Below are 20,930 nucleotides of genomic sequence, written 5' to 3'. Positions count from 1 at the left end.
CCCACATAAACCCCACCTATACTCCCACATATACCCCCCACATAAACCCCACCTATACTCCCACATATACCCCCCACATAAACCCCACCTATACTCCCACATATACCCCCCACATAAACCCAACCTATACTCCCACATATACCCCCCACATAAACCCCACCTATACTCCCACATATACCCCCACCTATACCCACATCTATACCCCAATTTTTACCCCCACCTATACTCTCCTATACCCCCACATATATCTTACCTATACCCCCCTCTATACCTTTGGCAGCGCAGCCCAAATTACCAGGAAAGGCAGCATTGGAGGAAGTTAATGAAGACTGAGTGTTAAGGCGGTGCAGCGGGCCATTACAACGCAGTGTTGACCATTGGTGCTGTGGGGGGTGGCCATTGGTGCTGTGGGGGGCAGATTATCTTCCCAGCATCCACTACGGAGGCACACACAGCCCGCGCCCCAATGCTCCTCTTATCCCACCACTCTCAACCTGCACCCCGCCACAAAATGTGGCGCGCTCATTACAAACGTGGAAGGCGCAGATGGAGGTGGATACTTAACAGCAGAGTGATGACAGCAAGAACAAACCAATTATTATGACGAGGGCGGCAGAGTTGTGAGGACGTGCGGGGCGTGTGGGAAATACTGACACTAGATTACTAACACCCAATATAACCAGCAAATTCGGTTCTGTAGTCATAAAAGGATTATAGAGAACAGCAGATCCGTGACGTCGTCAAATTATTCATTTAAACTCAACACACATTCTTAAAACAACAATTTAGTGATTAAAACTTGATAGAAAAGTGTTCTCAATACTCTACCTTAATGAAATCAACCATAAAATTAAAGGTTCTCTCTCATTGTCAATAAAAGACAGAAAATAGAACCGTATTTTCCGAGACGCCGAGAGGAGGGAAGGTGGCTGGTCATTGTGTGTAAACAAAAGGCTCCTCGTGAGGGCCGCGATGCGCCACACAACAAAGACTCGAGACTCGAAGTCAATCAACAGTGAACCTACCACAGTGACCTCACCAACCCGGGGAGTACCTGTATTTCCGGTCTGTACTAATTATCCTTTATTAGAAGGCCTGATAACATTAGATAAATTCAACTGACAACTGAGGATGACGTGCAGGGCGAAGGTGAGGATGACGTGCAGGGTGAAGGTGAGGATGACGTGCAGGCCGAAGGTGAGGATGACGTGCAACTTGATGGTGAGGATGACGTGCAGGGTGAAGGTGAGGATGACGTGCAGGGCGAAGGTGGGGGTGACGTGCAGGGTGATGGTGAGGATGACGTGCAGGGCGAAGGTGAGGATGACATGCAGGACGAAGGAGAGGATGACGTGCAGGGCGAAGGTGAGGATGACGTGCAGGGTGAAGGTGAGGATGACGTGCAGGCCGAAGGTGAGGATGACGTGTAGGGTGAAGGTGAGGATGACGTGTAGGGCGAAGGTGAGAGTGATGGTGAGGATGACGTGCAGGTAGAAGGTGAGGATGACGTGCAGCGCGAAGGTGAGGATGACGTGTAGGGTGAAGGTGAGGATGACGTGCAGAGCGAAGGTGAGAGTGATGGTGAGGATGACGTGCAGGGAGAAGGTGAGGATGACGTGCAGGGCGAAGGTGAGGATGACGTGTAGGGCGAAGGTGAGGATGACGTGCAGGGCGAAGGTGAGAGTGATGGTGAGGATGACGTGCAGGGCGAAGGTGAGGATGACTAGCAGGTTGACAGTGAGGATGACGTGCAGGGCGATAATGAGGATGACGTGCAGGGTGATGGTGAGGATTACGTGCAAGGTGATGGTGAGGATGACGTGCAATGGAAGGTGAGGATGACGTGCAGGGTGAAGGTGAGAATGACGTGCAGGGCGAAAGTGAGGATGACGTGCAGGACGAAGGTGAGGATGACATGCAGAGTGAAAGTGAGGATGACGTGCATGCACGTCATCCTTTCCTTCGTCCTGCACGTCATCCTCACCTTCACTCAGCACGTTATCCACACCTTTGCCCTGCACGTCATCCTCACCTTCGCCCTGCATGTCATCCTCACTTTCGCCTTGCACGTCATTCTCAGGGTGATGGTGAAGATGACGTGCGGGGTGAAGTTGAGGATGACGTGCAGGGCGATGGTGAGGATGACGTGCAGGGTGATGGTGAGGATGACGTGCAGGGTGAAGGTGAGGATGATGTGCAGGACGAATGTGAGTATGACGTGCAGAGTGACAGTGAGGATGACGTATAGGGCGATGAAGAGGATGACGTGCAAGGTGATGGTGAGGATGATATACAGGGCGATGGTGAGAATGACGTGCAGGACGAAGGTGAGGATGGCGTGCAGAGCGAAGGTGAGGGTGACGTGCAGGGTGATGGTAAGGATGGCGTGCAGGGCGAACGTGAGGGGGAAGTGTAGGGTGATAGTGAGGATGGCGTTCAGGGCGAAGATGAAGATGACGTGCCGGGTGAATATGAAGATGACGTGCATGGGATGGTGAGGATGACGTGCAGGATGAAAGTGAAGATGACGTGCAGGGTGATGGTGAGGATGACGTGCAGGGTGATTGTGAGGATGACATGCAGAGTGAAGGTGAGGATGACGTGCAGGGCGAACGTGAGGGGGACGTGTAGGGTGATAGTGAGGATGGCGTTCAGGGCGAAGATGAAGATGACGTGCCGGGTGAATATGAAGATGACGTGCATGGGATGGTGAGGATGACGTGCAGGATGAAGGTGAAGATGACGTGCAGGGTGATGGTGAGGATGACGTGCAGGGTGAAGGTGAGGATGACGTGCGGGGTGAAGTTGAGGATGACGTGCAGGGCGATGGTGAGGATGACGTGCAGGGTGATGGTGAGGATGACGTGCAGGGTGAAGGTGAGGATGACGTGCAGGGTGACGGTGAGGATGACGTGCAGGGTGAAGGTGCGGGTGACGTGCATGGTGGTGAGGATGACGTGCAGGGTGAAGGTGAGGATGACGTGCAGGGCGAAGGTGAGGATGACATGCAGGGTGATGGTGAGGATGACGTGCAGGGTGATGGTGAGGATGACGTGCAGGGTGATTGTGAAGATGACGTGCTGGGTGAAGGTGAGGATGATGTGCATGGCGATGGTGAGGAAGACGTGCAGGGCGAAGGTGAGGGTGACGTGCAGGGCGATGGGGAGAATGACGTGCAGAGTGAAGGTGAGGATGACTTGCAAGGCAAAGGTGTGGATGACGTGCAACGTGATGGTGAGGATGACGTTCAGAGCGAAGGTGTGAATTGACGTGCAGGGCGAAGGTGAGGATGACGTGCAACGTGATGGTGAGGAAGACGTGCAGGGCGAAGGTGTGGATGACGTGCAACGTGATGGTGAGGATGGCGTGCAGGGTGATGGTGAGGATGACGTGCAGGGTGAAGGTGAGGATGACGTGCTGGGCGAAAGTGAGGATGACGTGTAGGACGAAGGTGTGGATGACGTGCAGAGTGAAGGCGAGGATGACGTGCAAGGCGATGGTAAGGATGACGTGCAGGACGAAGGTGAGGGTGACGTGCAGGGTGAAGGTGAGGATGACGTGCATGGCGGTGAGGATGACGTGCAGGGTGAAGGTGAAGATGACGTGCATGGTGAAGGTGCGGGTGACGTGCATGGTAATGAGGATGACGTGCAGGGTGAAGGTGAAGATGGCGTTCAGGGTGAAGGTAAGGATGACGTGCATTGCGGTGAGGATGACGTGCAGGGTGAAGGTGAAGATGACGTGCAGGGAGAAGGTGAGGATGACGTGCAGGACGGAGGTGAGGATGACGTGCAGGGCAAAGGTGCGGGTGACGTGCATGGTGGTGAGGAGGACGTGCAGGGTAAAGGTGAAAATGACGTGCAGGGTGAAGGTAAGGATGACGTGCAGGGTGAAGGTGAGGGTGACGTGCATTGCGAAGGTGAGGACGTCGTGCAGGACGAAGGTGAGGATGACGTGCAGAGTGAAGGTGAGGATGACGTGCAAGGCGATGGTAACGATGACGTGCAGGACGAAGGTGAGGGTGACGTGCAGGGTGAAGGTGAGGATGACGTGCAGGTCGAAGGTGAGGATGACGTGCAGGGTGATGGTGAAGATGACGTGCAGGGTGCTGGTGAAGATGACGTTCAGGACGAAGGTGAGGATGACGTGCAGAGTGAAAGTGAGGATGACGTGCAAGGCGATGGTAAGGATGACGTGCAGGACGAAGGTGAGGATGACGTGCAGAGTGAAAGTGAGGATGACGTGCAAGGCGATGGTAATGATGACGTGCAGGACGTAGGTGAGGATGACGTGCAGAGTGAAGGTGAGGATGACGTGCAAGACGATGGTGAGGATGACGTGCAGAGTGAAGGTGAGGATGACGTGCAGGACGAAGGTAAGTAGGACGTGCAGGGTGAAGGTGAGGATGACGTGCAGGGTTAAGGTGAGTATGACGTGCAGGGTGAAGGTGAGGATGAGGTGCAGGTCGAAGGTGAGGATGACGTGCAGGACGAAGGTAAGTAGGACGTGCAGGGTGAAGGTGAGGATGATGTGCGGGTTGAAGGTGAGGATGATGTGCAGGGTGAAGGTGAGGATGACGTGCAGGTCGAAGGTGAGGATGACGTGCAGGGCGAAGGTGAGAATGACTTGCAGGGTGAAGGTGAGGATGACGTGCAGGGAGAAGGTGAGGATGACGTGCAGGGAGAAGGTGAGAATGATGTGCAGAGTGAAGGTGAGGATGACGTGCAGGGCGATGGTGAGGATGACGTGAAGGGCGATGGTGAGGATGACGTGCAGGGCGATGGTGAGGATGACGTGCAGAGTGAAGGTGAGGATCACGGCAACGTGATGGTTAGGATGACGTGCAGGGAGAAGGTGAGGATGATGTGCAGAGTGAAAGTGAGGATGACGTGCAGGGTGAAGGTGAGGATGTCGTGCAGGGTGATGGTGAGGATGACGTGCCGGGTGAAGGTGAAGATGACGTGCAGGGTGAAGGTGAGGATGACGTGCAGGGCGGTGAAGCGGATGACGTGCATGACGAGGGTGAGGATGACGTGCAGGGTGATGGTGAGGATGACGTGCAGGGTGAAGGTGAGGATGACGTGCGGGTAGAAGGTGAGGATGACTTAGATGTGCGAAGGTGAAGATGACGTGCAGGGTGAAGGTGAGGATGACGTAAAGGGTGAAGGTGAGGATGACGTGCGGGTTGAAGGTGAGGATGACTTAGATGTGCGAAGGTGAAGATGACGTGCAGGGTGCAGGTAAGGATGACGTGAAGGGTGATGGTGAGGATGATGTGCAGGGCGAAGGTGAGGATGACGTGAAGGGTGATGGTGAGGATGATGTGCAGGGCGAAGGTGAAGATGACGTGCAGGGCGAAGGTGAGGATGACGTGCAGGACGAGGGTGAGGGTGACGTGCAGAGTGAAGATGAGGAGTACGTGCAGGGCGAAGGTGAGGATGACGTGCAGGACGAAGGTGAGGGTGACGTGCAGGGTGAAGGTGAGGATGACGTGCAGGGTGAAGGTGAATATGACGTGCTGGGTGAAGGTGAGGATGACGTGCAGGACGATGGTGAGGATGACATGCAGGGTGATGGTGAGGATGACGTGCAGGGCGATGGTGAGGATGACGTGCAGGACGAAGGTGAGGATGACGTGCAGGGTGATGGTGAGGATGACGTGCAGGGCGATGGTGAGGATGACGTGCAGGGCGATGGTGAGGATGACGTGCAAGACGAAGGTGAGGATGACGTGCAGGGTGATGGTGAGGATGACGTGCAGGGTGATGGTGAGGATGACGTGCAGGGCGATGGTGAGGATGACGTGCAGGGTTATGGTGAAGATGACGTGCAGGGTGAAGGTGAGGATGATATGCATGGTGATGGTGAGGAAGACTTGCAGGGCGAAGGTGAGGGTGACGTGCAGGGCGATGAGGAGAATGACGTGCAGAGTGAAGGTGAGAATGACGTGCAGGGCGATGAGGAGAATGACGTGGAACGTGATGGTGAGGATGACGTGCAGAGCGAAGGTGTGAATTGACGTGCAGGGCGAAGGTGTGGGTGACGTGCGACGTGATGGTGAGGAAGACGTGCAGGGCGAAGGTGTGGATGACGTGCAACGTGATGGTGAGGATGACGTGCAGGGAGAAGGTGAGGATGATGTGCAGAGTGAAGGTGAATATGACGTGCAGGGTGAAGGTGAGGATGACGTGCAGGTCGAAGGTGAGGATGACGTGCAGGACGAAGGTGTGGATGACGTGCAGAGTTAAGGTGAGGATCACGGCAACGTGATGGCTAGGATGACGTGCAGGGAGAAGGTGAGGATGATGTGCAGAGTGAAGGTGAGGATGACGTGCAGGGTCAAGGTGCGGGTGACGTGCATGGTGGTGAGGATGACGTGCAGGGTGAAGGTGAAGATGACGTGCAGGGTGAAGGTAAGGATGACGTGCATGGTGGTGAGGATGACGTTCAATGCGAAGGTGAGGGTGACGTGCCGGGTGAAGGTGAGGATGACGTGCCGGTTGAAGGTGAGGATGACGTGCAGGGTGAAGGTGAGGATGACGTGCAGGGTGATGAAGCAGATGACGTGCAGGGTGATGGTGAAGGTGACGTGCAGGGTGATGGTGAGGATGACGTGCAGGGTGATGGTGAGGGTGACGTGCAGGGTGATGGTGAGGGTGACGTGCAGGGCGAAGATAAGGATGACTTGCAGGGTGATGGTGTGGATGACGTGCAGGACGATGATGACGTGCATAGCGATGGTGAGGATGACGTGCAGGGTGAAGGTGAGGATGACGTGCAGGGTGAAGTTGAGGATGACGTGCAGGGCGAACAATTAACGTAATGGTGATGGTGAGTATGGAAGATGAGGGTTAAAGCTATATGTGTCGAAATACGGTAATTGGCGGGTTAAAGTTGACACTGGAGGGATAAGGTTAAAGGGGAGTTTTTATGGGGGGGGGGGGGGAGGAGACAGGTTTTCTCTAATACACGTCATTAAACACAACAACATTATGACTAATGTTAATTGTCTTATAAATATTTTCCACTCAGCACAAATATCTCCCACCATCTGGAGGGTGAAGAAACACTTGAGCATTAATCTTGCCGTTGTAGTGTTTGATGTTTGGTCAGCAATGTGACATGTTCAGGAGTACACTGTTGCACTGACACAGGTATACTGAGCTGACAATATACACGTGTAAGCTCACACTTGCGTAGAATAGAAAATATCAATCCATAAGGAAATTAACAATAGTCAACTATAGGTGACTAAAATACCTTTCGTCCTCTTGACATAAAGCTCGCCTTTCGACAAACTAACACACTTCGTAGCAATCTAGTTCACACTGCTCCTCCTGCTTCTAATGCTGCTGGTGTCTACTCTATTTCCTGTTCGTCTTGTCCTCTCCAATACTTTGGCGAAACTGGCCGTACACTGAATGACGACTTAAAGAACACAAGAGAAATGTTAAGTCTGCAGACACTAACAATGCTCTCTTCTGCCATGTGAGGGATTCTAATCATCCCATTGATTGGTCTTCCTCCAAAATAATCTTTCGTGCCTCTACTCTACACAGACGCCGTCTTGTAGAATCGGCTCTGATACACAATGTACCCAACATGAACTTGAGTCCTGGCTTTGTTGCTGTGGACTCTTCCCTTTCACAGTATATACTTAAATGCTCTAATCTTTCTAACAAACGTGACCTTACATAAGCTTACCCCTTCCATTTATCTTTCTTTCTCTCTTTTTTCTGTTCATTGTTTTCTCTTACGTTCCCTTGCTATCCTTTTCTTATTCCAATTACTATCCCTTTCTCATTCGGTGGTTATAATAGGAGCTGCCCCATATGGGCCAATAGGCCCTCTGCAGTTCTTATGCCTACTATTATCCCCTCTACTACACCTTACCATTCGTTTCCTTTTGCCTTGCTCCTGACCTCTCTCTTGCCTATTTATTGCCTGCATCTATTATTTATTTATTGCCTGCATTTATTGCAACTATGCTGGAATAAAGAGTTAGCAAATTTGTTAAACATGAACGGCCATATGTAAAACCATGTTGCGACTCATTTATTAATTTATGTTTTTCAAGATGGAGACGAATTGTATTTGCAATTATTGATTCAAGTAACTTTCCTACAATAGACGTTAGGCTAATTGGCCGATAGTTTGACGCAAGTGATCTATCTCCTTTATTAAAAATTGGTACCACATTAGCTACCTTCCATGACTCCGGCACTCTGCCTAACTCTATTGATTTATTAAATATGGTAGACAGTGGCTCGGAAAGCTCCTCTTTGCATTCTTTAAGCACCCTGGCAAACACTTCATCCGGCCCTGGGGATTTGTTTGGTTTTAGTTTTTCTAATTGTTTAATTACATCCTCCCTAGTAACTGCTAAACTAGTCAACCTGTCCTCATTCCCACCCACATAGACTTGTTCGGCTGAAGGCATATTGTTAAGTTCTTCTTTAGTAAATACAGATATAAAATATTTGTTAAAAATACTACTCATCTCCTTGTTATTATCCGTTCTTTGACATGTCTCAGATTTTAATGGACCTATCCTTTCCCTAGTCTTAGTTCGATATAACTGAAAAAAAAACTTCAGGATTTGACTTTGCTTGCTCTGCTATGCGAACTTCATAGTTTCTTTTTGCTTTCCTAATCTCATTTTTAACATTTCTAAACAGTTGTATGAATTCCTGTTCTAAACTGACTTCCCCATTCTTAATCCTTTTGTACCAAGCTCTCTTTTTACCTATAAGGTTCTTTAAATTATTTGTTTGTTCATTAGTATTCGATCTGTTCAATTTGTATGGTATACTACGTTCCTGTACTTTGTTTAGAATATTCTTAAATAAGTTATATATTAAATCCACATCGAAATCCCCTTTTACGTCACCTATCGCTGGGTTCATGTCTCGCTCTAAGACCGGCCCACACCCCATACCCAAGACTTTCCAATCTATTTGACCCAAAAAATTTCTTAGGCTATTAAAATCAGCTTTTCGAAAATCTGGCACTTTAACAGAATTTTCTCCTACAGGTCTATTCCATTCTATGCTGAATCTGATTACTTTGTGATCACTGTTCCCTAGCTCACTCCCTATTTCGATGTCATTAATTTGTGTTTCCCTGTTAGTTAACACTAAATCTAAAATATTATTTTCCCGCGTTGGTTCCTTAATGTGTTGCGTAAGAAAGCAATCGTCAATTAATTCTAGAAAATCTTCTGCTTCACTATTCCCTGTTTTGTTCACCCAGTTTATTCCACTAAAATTAAAGTCACCCATGACATAAATACTGTTAGATCTAGATGCCCTAGATATTTCATCCCATAGATGCTTTGCTTCCATTCTGTCTAAATTTGGTGGCCTATATATAACTCCTATTATAATATTATTAGCTTTTTCGTCTAATTGTATCCAAATAGTTTCTGTGTGTGGCTCAGTTTTGATTCCCTCTTTGAGACTACATTTCAAATTGTCCCTAACATATATGGCTACTCCCCCTCCTCGTCTAATATATCTATCTGTGTGAAATAGTTTAAATCCATTTATTTGATATTCAGCTAATAGTTCTCTATTTTCTACATAAAATATATAACTTCTGATTCAATATATAACTTCTTAAATAAGTTGTATATTGAATCCACATCGAAATCCCCATTTAAGTCACCTATCGCTGGGTTCATGTCTCGCTCTAAGACCGGCCCACACCCCATACCCAAGACTTTCCAATCAATTTGACCCAAAAAAATTCTTAGGCTATTAAAATCAGCTTTTCGAAAATCTGGCACTTTAACAGAATTTTCTCCTACAGGTCTATTCCATTCTATGCTAAATCTGATTTCTTTGTGATCACTGTTCCTTAGCTCACTCCCTATTTCGATGTCATTAATTTGTGTTTCCCTGTTAGTTAACACTAAATCTAAAATATTATTTTCCCGTGTTGGTTCCTTAATGTGTTGCGTAAGAAAGAAATCGTAAATTAATTCTAGAAAATCTTCTGCTTCACTATTCCCTGTTTTGTTCAACCAGTTTATTCCACTAAAATTAAAGTCACCCATGACATAAATACTGTTAGATCTAGATGCTCTAGATATTTCATCCCATAGATGCTTTGCTTCCATTCTGTCTAAATTTGGTGGCCTATATATAACTCCTATTATAATATTATTAGCTTTTTCGTTTAATTCTATCCAAATAGTTTCTGTGTGTGGCTCAGTTTTGATTCCCTCTTTGAGACAACATTTCAAATTGTACCTAACATATATGGCTACTCCACTTCCTCGTCTAATATATCTATCTGTGTGAAATAGTTTAAATCCATTTATTTGATATTCAGCTAATAGTTCTCTATTTTCTACATTCATCCACGTTTCGGTAAGTGCAATAATATCTATTTTTTTCTGTGCGGACAAGAGCATTTAATTCGTTAATTTTATTTCTTAGACTTCTACCACCTTTCTCTTTTGAGGCCTTTCTCTTTCCCTGATCATTTTGCCAATTCCTTTCTCCCACAAACACACACTTTTATTACCTCCTTCCTCCAAATCAATTCCCATACCTCTATCTACTAACAGTTTAAACCCAAACACCTCTAACCACTTCTTCCAACGAGTTCGCAACAGCAACAACCCCAGCTCTCGATAGATGCACCCCATCACGAGCATACATTTCATTTCTTCCATAGAAGTGTTCCCAGTTTTCTATGAAAGATATTGCATTTGATTTGCAATATCTTTCCAGCCGGCAATTGACACCAATTGTTCTCGACATCCATTCATTTCCCACTCCCTTTCTTGGAAGAATGCCACATATGATCGGGATTCCTCCCTTGCTCCTAACTAATTCAATGGCTGTCCTGAATCTCTGTATTAGTTCCTCACTCCTAACTCGCCCAACATCATTACCCCCTGCACTAATACAAATAATGGGTTTGTTTCCATTTACCGTCATAATATCATTCATGTTTCCAACAATATCACCAATTCCAGCTCCCGGATAGCAAACCCTTAATCTGTTCTCCCTATCTCTGGCACAAAACGTTCTGTCTAAATACCTCACCTGGGAATCTCCCACAACCAAAATTCGCTTCGATTCTCCCTTTTCCTTTCGAGCAGTTTGAGGGACCTGCGCTTCAATGCTCCTCGTTGCTTTTCTTCCTCTTTGAACGACAGGTTCACCACAGCACTCGTCCTCTAATACGTCAAATGCATTAAAAGTCCTTAGGTGTAGGCTATTAGTTGTCGGTTTTGCTTGTCGACATGATAGAGGTTTACAAGTGGATGAATGGACATAACAAAGGGGATATTTATAGGGTAATTAAAGTATCAACACAAGAAAATCCGAAACAATGGGTATAAATTGGATAAATTTAGATTTAGGAAAGACTTGGGTAAATACTGGTTCGGTAACAGGGTTATTGACTTGTTGAACCAAATACCGCGTAACGTTATGAGGTTGGGTCCCTCGCTTGATTCAGACATGGGCTAGATATATATATGAGTGGAATTGGGTGGTTATAACTAGGAGCTACTTCGTATCCTTGTTCTTATTGCCCCCTCCCCGCTCAGCTCGTTGTCGCCGTGTGGGGGCTTGGTGGGCGGCTGCCGGAGTGTGATGCTCCTTGGGACAGTCCTGTCCTTTTCTAGCCTTGTGCTCCTGCTGCCGTCCTCTCCAATTCTGCTGGGCATCTTTTCCTTTTCCTTCTGTTTCGTTTTTCTCCCCCCTCTTCTCCTATCTGCTTGCCGTTTCCTGCCGACCTTTTGCTCGTTCTGGTTCTTCCCTTGGACTTCTTCTATTTTGACGCCCGGGTGCTTGAGGAGGCATACTCTTGCACCCGTAGAACTGCAGTACCCGACGTCGAGAGCGAGGGGAACCTTTTATTGTCAATCCCCACTTCGTCACTGAACCCGATCTCGACGGACTGTCGGTTTCTTAAGGTGGCGTTTGTGGGGCGTATACTCACGACGCACCCCTAGGAGGCCCCGACAAGATCGGCGATAGCTTCTTGTTGGGTGTCCTGCCTCTAATTGTGGCTCCATGGTGGGTGTGGGGGCACATTCGTGAGTGAATTCTTCTTTCGTCAAGATGATTACCCCTGCTTCGGCTTCTTCTGGTTTACCTTCTCAGGCTCGTGGGGTGGGCGACCAAGCCCCCGAGTCGGTCCGTATTGGAAGACCGGGCTCTGTAGCCTCCGCTGCATTGGGCCCCGACCTTGCTCCTCCTTTGGCCTCTCTGACTCCTTCCCCTGGCTCCCCTCCCTCCTCTGTGGTTGGGTCGAGCCCCAAGCCCCCAGTGGTGACTACCTCGTCCCCTGGCGCGGCTCCTTCTCTCGTTGTTACTACTGCGCCTTTTAACCCCTCTCTCTCTGGGGGTTCTCACCGCCGTTCTCGTCACGGCCGCCCTCGCTCGATTCCTTCCAGTTCTGCTACCTATCAAGCCTTGTTTGGTCCCGCTTCGTGGGCCAAATATTTTGATCTCCTCCCTCTTGATTCTGCGCCTCCTGACGATTTCTCCCTTCATCGACATCTCATTGATTCCGTGGATGCCTCCATTACTTTTAACCCCACTCGTCTCGGTACGCGTGTCGTTGCTGCTCCTTCTCAGGATGCTGCTTCCCGCTTGGCTGCCTTATCCTGCCTTGGCGAGACCCCCGTTCGGGTCTCGAAGAACGTCCAGTTGAATGCCAGTGTTGGCACTATTTTGCTCCCGCCCCATGTTGCGACCGGTGTTCGGGACCTACGCGACTGCCACGACGATATTCGACATATCCTCGCTGCCCAGGGCCATTCTATTCTCCAGGTGGACACGTTTACTCGTCCCCCTCGTGGTAGTCGCCGTCAACCCCTCCGGGTTGTGAAGATTACCTTTGATGGTAGGACCCTTCCACCCTCTGTCATTCTTGCTGGTGCCAGGTGCTCTGTCCAGGAGTACATTCCTTCTCCTCGGCTCTGCAACAAGTGCTGGAGGTTTGGGCATGGTGCCCTCCGCTGCTCCGGGACTGTCTCTCTCTGTCCTTTGTGTGGTGGCGAAGGTCACTCTAAGTCGGAGTGCGCTTCTCCCCAGGCTCGTTGCCTCAACTGCGGTGAGGCCCATCCTACCTTCTCCCGTGCGTGTGTCCATTACAAGCTTGAGGCAGCCGTCCTCAACTTGAAGCACCGGGAGCGTTTATCTTTTCCTGAGGCGAGGCGCCAGGTTCGCCGGCTCCCGCCTTATGCTAATATCTCTTATGCTCGCGTGTTGCGCTCTTCCTCTCCTCGTCCTTCCCGCCTTCCTCAGACTCACAACCGTTTCCAGGCCTTGGACCCTGATGCGCCCACTGCCCCCTCCTCTGTCCCTTTGGGTTCTCTCCCGAAGGATCCTCCTCCTGGTCCTCTGTCTGGGGTTCCCCTTCCTTCTACCCGGTCTGTCGTGTCTTCTGTGTCTCCTTCCTCGTCCCCCTCCGATCCTCCTTCCCATCCTCTTCCTCCATCTATCGGCTCTCCCCGCCGCCTGTCGGTGCGGGCGGATGTCCATCGCTCTCCTAACGGCCGTCGTGTGTGCTCTCGTTCGGCTTCTCCTGTTGAGACACTGGAATCCGTTGCCCGGTACGTAGTTGCTGGGACACCGGTCCCTTTAAGTCAGAAGCGTAAGCCTGGCTCCTCTCCTTCCTCTTCCCCGGCGGGTAAGAAGGCTTCGCTTTCTTCCTCAGCTCCTCCTTCTGGCTCTGTTGCTCCTTCCACTCCCGTTTCAGTGCTTGCGCCCCCTGTTCCTGCTATGGAGGTTTCTTTGGCCCCTGCTTCCCTTTCGGTTGCTGCTCTTGCTGGGGTGCTCTCCTCTCTTTCTACTCCCCCTCTTCCTGCTGCTGTCCTTGACTGCTCCTCTCCGTTGTCTCCTCCTCCTCCTCCTCCTCCTCCTCCGGACCCTGCCCGCCCACCTCTGATCTGTTCTCCCGTTTCCTTCCCTCCGTCTTTGCTCAGTTTACCCATGCCCCCTAACCCTGACTTTGCTGACCCTGATCCCGACCCTGATATTCTTTAACGTGCTCTGTTGGTCTTTCGCCTTTGTTTCTTCCTTGTTCTCTGTTTTTGTCCTTTCTCTTCTCGTCGTTGTCCATTCTTCAATGGAACGTTCGAGGTTATTACGCCAATTTCCTCGAACTCCAACTTCTGGTTTCGCGGTTTTCGCCCCTTTGTGTCTGTCTCCAGGAGCCGATGCTTGGTGCTCGTCCTGGTCGTTTTCGTGGCTATTCCTTTCTCTCCCCCCCCCCCAGCCATTGCTGGGGCTTCTAATTCTTCTGCTCTCTTGATTCGGGCTGATGTTCCCTTTGTTCCTTTACTTTTTCCTTCGCCTCTCCATTGTTCTGCTGCTCGTATCTTTGTGGGGAAATGGTACACAGTTTGTTCCATTTATCTCCCCCCGAGTGTCCCGCTCTCTCTTCCTGATTTGAAACACCTCCTAGACTCCTTGCCGGAGCCTGTGCTCCTGCTGGGTGACTTCAATTGTCGTCATTCTCTTTGGGGTGACGTTCTGACGAATACCCGGGGTCGCCTCCTTGAGCCGTTTCTCCTCTCTTCTTCCCTGTCTCTTCTGAATTCTGGTGAGCCCACTCATTTGGACTCTCGAACTCGCACCCTTTCTTGTCTTGATCTTTCTCTCTGCTCTTCTTCTCTTTACTTAGATTTCACATGGCAGGTTCTTGATGACCTCCATGGAAGTGATCATTTCCCCATCCTTGTTTCCTTTTTCTCTTTTCGCCCTTCCCTCTCTTTCCCTAGATGGCAGTTTGCTAAGGCGGACTGGACCCTGTTTTCCCTCAGTGCTACTCTCTCTGACCTCTCCCTTCTGCCCCTCTCTCGCGCTCTCCTCCTTTTTCATGACACTGTCTTCGACGCTGCCCTCCGCTCTATTCCTCGCTCTTCCTCTCGGGGTCCACGGAAGTGCGTTCCCTGGTGGAATGCGGACTGTGCTCGGGCTGTCCGCTGTAAGCGTGCAGCCTGGAAGAAGCACCGCCGTAGGCAGACGACCGATTCTTTTCTTTTCTTTCGGAAAGCGAGTGCGGTGGCCCGTAGGGCCATCCGTACGGCTAAACGTGAATGTTGGGCTTCTTATGTCTCGACAATTACGTCCGAAACCCCTCTGGCCCAGATCTGGAAGCGTATCCGCAAGATAGCGGGTAAGTTCGTTCCCGATGTTTCACCGGTCCTTCACCTCCATGATACTCTTGTGGCGGACCCGTTGCAGGTCGCTTCCGAACTGGGTTCCCACTTTTCTTCTGTTAGCTCTGGTCTTCATCTTCCCCAATCTTTCCTTCTTCGTAAACCTGTCCTTGAGTCTCGTCCTTTAGATTTCTGCACTCATCTTCAGCTTCCCTATAATGATCCCTTCTCTCTCTCTGAACTTCGTTCTGCCCTGGCCCTCTGCGGTTCTACGGCGGCGGGCTCCGATGGTATTCATTATGAGATGCTTCGCCATCTCCCTCCGAGCACGTCTCAGTATTTACTGAGTCTGTATAATCGGATCTGGGAGTCGTCGTCAGTCCCTGAGGACTGGCTCGATGCCGTTGTCCTCCCTGTTCGCAAACCAGGGTCTCTGGGTACTTCCCCTAAGGACTTTCGCCCTATTGCTCTCACAAGTTGTGTCTGCAAACTCTTTGAACGTATGGTTAACGTTCGTCTGATGTGGTTCCTGGAACACCATCACCTCCTCTCCCCTTCTCAATTTGGTTTCCGCAAGTGCCGCAGCACGACAGATGTCCTGGTGAACTTGGAGGTCTATATACGTACTGCTTTTGCTGCGAAGACCTCCGTTGTTGCCGTCCTTTTTGACCTAGAAAAGGCTTACGACACCACTTGGCGTTATCATATCCTATCTCAACTTCATTCTTTTGGCCTTCGTGGTCATCTCCCTCTCTTTCTCCGCAGCTTCCTCTCTCGTCGTTCCTTTCGGGTGCGCCTTGGTACCGCTCTCTCTCCCCCTTTTCAGCAATACGAAGGTGTGCCCCAGGGTAGTGTTCTGAGCACTACTCTTTTTCTGGTTGCCCTCAATGGTCTTCTTTCCTCTCTTCCTTCTGGTGTCTTCTCCGCTCTCTATGTCGATGATCTTACCCTTTGTTGTCAGGGTGATGATTCGCCTCTCCTTCAACGCCGGCTTCAACTTGCGATTGATGCCGTGTCGTCTTGGGCCACAGGTCATGGCTTCAAGTTCTCTACTTCTAAGACTTGTGCCATGACTTTTACGCGGAAACGGGTTGTTCTTCGTCCCTCTTTGTCACTTTATGGTCATCCCCTTGAATACAAAGATTCCGCGAAGCTTTTAGGGTTATTCCTTGACACTCGTTTGTCTTGGTCTCCCCATATCTCTTACCTCCGTGTTGAGTGCTCTAAGTCCCTTACCCTCCTTCGGGTCTTGTCCCATACTTCTTGGGGGGCAGATAGGCGCACTCTCCTTGCTTTACATTCCTCTCTCGTCCTGTCTAAGCTCGATTATGGTTGCCCTGCTTACTCGTCTGCTTCTCCTTCTACTCTTCGCCGTCTTGATGCTTTGCACCATACTGGGTTGCGCCTCAGTTCTGGTGCCTTTCGTTCGACTCCCGTCCTTAGCTTGTATGTTGACACTGGCTTCCTGTCTCTCCAGGACCGCCGTGATCGCTACTGTCTTCGGTATCTTGCGCGGTCCTTGCAACATCCTTCCTCTCGTCTCTGTCGTGCTTTAACTTTTACCCCTCCTGCGGTTCCTGTTCCTCTTCACCACCTCCCTCTTTCTGTCCGGTTATCTCGCCTGCAGGATTCTCTTTCCGTTCGTATTTCTGATGTTTCTCCTCGTGTTGTTCCTTCTTTGCCCCCGTGGAGGGTCCCTCTTCCGCGGTTTTGTACATCCTTGACTCGCATCACTAAAGCTTTTACCCCTCCTACAGTTCTCAAACGCCTTTTCCTCGAGCACTTTTCTTCTCACTCCCGCTCCGTTTCTGTCTTCACCGATGGGTCTAAGTCAGCGGACGGTGTTGGCTACTCTGTTGTTTTTCCTGATCGCACTTATATGTGTCGCTTGCCTCCGGAGACTAGCATCTTTACAGCGGAACTTTATGCTATTCTCTATGCTCTTCGTCTCCTACTTTCTCGTTGTCAGTCTTCCTTTGTAGTTGTTGTTGACTCTCGTAGTGCCCTCATGGCTCTCGGGTCCTTTAATCCAGTTCATCCAGTGGTTGTCGAGATCCAGCATTGGCTGTTTCTCGTTCATAGTAAATTTAAGTCGGTTGAGTTTTGTTGGGTTCCCAGCCATATTGGTGTGTCTTTAAATGAGCGTGCGGATGCTGCCGCCAAGGAAGCTGTCCGCTCTTGTCCCATCTCTCGTAAGGGCATTCCGTATTCCGACTTTTACCCGGTTATCCATTCCTCAGTCCTTACCCGTTGGCAGGCTTCTTGGTTGTCTGTTACTGGTAACAAGCTACGTACTCTTAAATGTTGTGTTTCCTCGTGGCAGTCCTCCTTCCACCGTAACCGGCGGTGGGAAACAGCTCTGGCGAGGTTGCGTATTGGCCATACTCGCTTAACCCATGGTCACTTGATGGAGCGCCGCCCTGCTCCTTATTGTCCTAGTTGCATTGTCCCTCTTACGGTCGTGCATGTCCTTCTTGAATGTCCTGACTTCCAGGACGAGCGTATGTCTTGCTTTCCGACCGCCCCTCGCGGTCACCTGTCCCTCGATAGAATTCTTGGTGACTCGGATACTTTTGATATCGTTCGCCTTATGCGTTTTTGTTCTCGTATTGGCATCCTTGGTGATATTTAGCGCCCTCTGATTATTTTGCGTATTTGATGGTGCTACATAGCCTTCCCGGTTTGGTGCCTTCTTTTGATAATTACTTACTTACTTACTTGTTCTTATTGATAACTGGGAAAAATTTCTAAGAAAGAATGATATATATACTGCTCGGGATAATGTGAATTTATCGAGGGCTGGAGTTGCTAATTCTTTGGAATCTGTGATTGGAGGGATTTCTTTGATTTTACACTGTTAGTTGGTAGTCGTACGACTATAGGTTTGGGGGAAAAGAAGTGATAAAAGCAGGTGCACGATAGGAAAAAGGTTTGAATAAAATGAACAAAGGTGAAGATTAGCTTCAATATTCAAAGTAACAATATTCTAAAGTGCATTACACATACACTAGACTTAGAAATAAACTAAACGATATAAACGCTAATGTATGTACAAATGTCAAGCAAAGTGATTCATATCCAGATCTTTAGGCCCCGATTTTGCAAAGAATTTGCCAGTCACAATAACTTGGTTGTAACGATACAGGTACAATAAGGCCAGTGGGCATAGAGCTAGACCTCACTTCCCTGTAGACACTGATGGGTAAGTACATTGCTGCTATCCTTGATATCCTCGTGTTGTGTTGTCTATGTAATTCAATAGTGTTATCCAATTGGTCCTCGTGTCCACTAATGTGATCTTTGCAGTTCCCTGGTTCAATAATTGTGTTCATCGGTGTTACGGCCTCACTAACCGGATTCTTTTAATTTAAAAAAAAATTCTTGACCCACATATCACAGTAACAAGGTTATCGTGAATAACCGAATTCAATTACTGGCTCACTATAGCCCATGCTACATGGACATTATGTTCACAGTAACAATCTAAAACAACAAGTGCTAAATATGAAGAAGTGGTTTCGATTTAAAATGTATATATTGGATCAACTTATGGATAATGTATAAAGTTTACACCTAACATAAGAAGAACATAAGAACAAAGGTAACTGCAGAAGGCCTATTGGCCCATTCGAGGCAGCTCCTATTCTATAACCACCCAATCCCACTCATATACTTGTCCAATCCGCGCTTGAAACAATCGAGGGACCCCACCTCCACCACGTTACGCGGCAATTGGTTCCACAAATCAACAACCCTGTTACTGAACCAGTATTTACCCAAGTCTTTCCTAAATCTAAACTTATCCAATTTATACCCATTGTTTCGTGTTCTGTCCTGTGTTGATACTTTTAATACCCTATTAATATCCCCCTTGTTATGTCCATTCACCCACTTGTAAACCTCTATCATGTCGCCCCTAACTCTTCGCCTTTCCAATGAATGCAACTTAAGCTTTGTTAATCTTTCTTCATATGAAAGATTTCTAATTTGGGGAATTAACTTAGTCATCTTACGCTGGACACGTTCAAGTGAATTTATATCCATTCTATAATATGGCGACCAAAACTGAACTGCATAATCTAAATGGGGCCTAACTAGAGCAAGATATAGCTTGAGAACCACACCAGGTGTCTTGTTACTAACGCTGCGATTAATAAATCCAAGTGTCCGATTTGCCTTATTACGAACATTTATGCATTGATCCTTTTGTTTTAAATTCTTACTAATCATAACTCCCAGATCCCTTTCGCAATCACAACACCATCTAGCTCGTATCTTGTAACTCTATCATCATTACCCAATCTCAGAACTTTACATTTATCAGCATTAAACTGCATCTGCCAATCCTTTGACCATTTCAAAACCCTATCTAGATCAACTTGAAGTGATAGTGAGTCCTCCTCCGAATTAATTTCCCTACCGATTTTCGTATCATCGGCAAATTTGCAAATGTTGCTACTCAAACCTGAATCTAAATCATTTATATATATTATAAACAACAGAGGTCCCAGGACAGAGCCTTGAGGCACTCCACTTACAACATTTTCCCACTCTGACTTGATTCCATTTATACTAACTCTCTGTTTTCTTTGGTATAGCCATGCCCTAATCCAGCTTAATATAGCACCCCCAATACCATGAGACTCTATCTTTTTAATCAGTCTTTCATGTGGCACTGTATCAAAAGCTTTGCTAAAGTCAAGGTATACAACATCGCAATCCTTACCACTATCAACTGCCTCAACAATGCTAGAATAAAAAGATAACAAATTTGTTAAACATGAACGGCCATTTATAAAACCATGTTGAGACTCAATTATTAATTTATGTTTTTCAAGATGAAGACGAATTTTATTTGCTATTATAGATTCGAGTAACTTTCCCACAATAGACGTTAGGCTAATTGGTCGATAGTTAGACGCAAGTGATCTATCTCCTTTCTTAAAAACTGGTATCACATTAGCAACTTTCCAAAACTCTGGCACTCTGCCTGACTCTATTGATTTATTAAATATGGTTGACAGTGGGTCACAAAGCTCCTCTTTGCATTCTTTAAGCACCCTGGCAAACACTTCATCCGGCCCTGGGGATTTGTTTGGTTTGAGTTTTACTATTTGTTTAAGAACATCCTCCCTGGTAACTGCTAAACTCGTCAACCTGTCCTCGTCCCCACCCACATAGACTTGTTCAGCTGAAGGCATATTGTTAAGTTCCTCTTTAGTAAATACAGATACAAAATATTTATTAAAAATACTACTCATCTCTTCATCACTATCTGTTATTTGACCTGTATCAGTTTTTAATGGACCTATCCTTTCCCTAGTCTTAGTACGATATAACTGAAAAAACCCTTTAGGATTTGTCTTTGCTTGCCCTGCTATGCGAACTTCATAGTTTCTTTTTGCTTTCCTTATCTCTTTTTTAACATTTCTAACCAGTTGTACGAATTCCTGTTCTAAAGTGACCTCCCCATTTTTAATCCTTTTATACCAAGCTCTCTTTTTACCTATAAGGTTCTTCAAATTCTTTGTTATCCACTTTGGGTCATTAGTATTCGATCTATTCAATTTGTATGGTATACTACGTCCCTGTGCTTTGTTTAGAATATTCTTAAATAAGTTATATATTGAATCCACATCGAAATCCCCATTTAAGTCACCTATCGCTGGGTTCATGTCTCGCTCCAAGACCGGCCCACACCCCATACCCAAGACTTTCCAATCAATTTGACCCAAAAAATTTCTTAGGCTATTAAAATCAGCTTTTCGAAAATCTGGCACTTTAACAGAATTTTCTC

General features: G+C 48.0%; 6 protein-coding genes across 6 annotated transcripts; 2 read left to right on the top strand and 4 right to left on the bottom strand.

The window, feature by feature from the left end:
* Nucleotides 1–1,076: 1,076 nt before the first annotated feature.
* Nucleotides 1,077–2,488, bottom strand: LOC138361218 (dynein heavy chain-like). The gene is made up of 2 exons (XM_069320634.1): nt 2,057–2,488; nt 1,077–1,967 (listed from the first exon to the last, which is right to left on the bottom strand). The coding sequence occupies exons 1-2, from the start codon at nt 2,486–2,488 to the stop codon at nt 1,077–1,079; spliced, it is 1,323 nt and encodes a 440-aa protein (XP_069176735.1).
* A 163-nt stretch (nt 2,489–2,651) lies between these two features.
* Nucleotides 2,652–3,912, bottom strand: LOC138361217 (dynein heavy chain-like). The gene is made up of 2 exons (XM_069320633.1): nt 3,246–3,912; nt 2,652–3,196 (listed from the first exon to the last, which is right to left on the bottom strand). Exons 1-2 carry the CDS (start codon nt 3,910–3,912, stop codon nt 2,652–2,654), a joined length of 1,212 nt encoding a protein of 403 aa, XP_069176734.1.
* Nucleotides 3,913–3,926: 14 nt separating this feature from the next.
* On the bottom strand, nt 3,927–4,343 carry LOC138361216 (late cornified envelope-like proline-rich protein 1; the record flags this gene model as incomplete). Its single annotated transcript, XM_069320632.1, has 2 exons — nt 3,927–4,108; nt 4,223–4,343. Coding segments are annotated over 2 exons (303 nt in total), but the record flags the coding sequence as incomplete, so codon positions are not given.
* Nucleotides 4,344–4,357: 14 nt separating this feature from the next.
* LOC138361215 (S-antigen protein-like) lies at nt 4,358–5,123 on the top strand. Its single transcript, XM_069320631.1, has 3 exons — nt 4,358–4,375; nt 4,513–4,854; nt 4,896–5,123. The coding sequence occupies exons 1-3, from the start codon at nt 4,358–4,360 to the stop codon at nt 5,121–5,123; spliced, it is 588 nt and encodes a 195-aa protein (XP_069176732.1).
* Nucleotides 5,124–5,206: 83 nt separating this feature from the next.
* Nucleotides 5,207–6,248, top strand: LOC138361214 (sodium/potassium/calcium exchanger 1-like). Its single transcript, XM_069320629.1, has 2 exons — nt 5,207–5,995; nt 6,027–6,248. The coding sequence occupies exons 1-2, from the start codon at nt 5,207–5,209 to the stop codon at nt 6,246–6,248; spliced, it is 1,011 nt and encodes a 336-aa protein (XP_069176730.1).
* Nucleotides 6,249–6,256: 8 nt separating this feature from the next.
* LOC138361213 (dynein heavy chain-like) lies at nt 6,257–6,733 on the bottom strand. The gene has a single exon (XM_069320628.1). The coding sequence runs from the start codon at nt 6,731–6,733 to the stop codon at nt 6,257–6,259; it is 477 nt and encodes a 158-aa protein (XP_069176729.1).
* Between the last annotated feature and the right edge of the window lie 14,197 nt (nt 6,734–20,930).

Source organism: Procambarus clarkii, unplaced genomic scaffold (assembly GCF_040958095.1).
Source record: "Procambarus clarkii isolate CNS0578487 unplaced genomic scaffold, FALCON_Pclarkii_2.0 HiC_scaffold_261, whole genome shotgun sequence".
Taxonomy (NCBI): Eukaryota; Metazoa; Arthropoda; class Malacostraca; order Decapoda; family Cambaridae; genus Procambarus; species Procambarus clarkii.
This window is presented reverse-complemented; position numbering and strand designations above follow the sequence as displayed.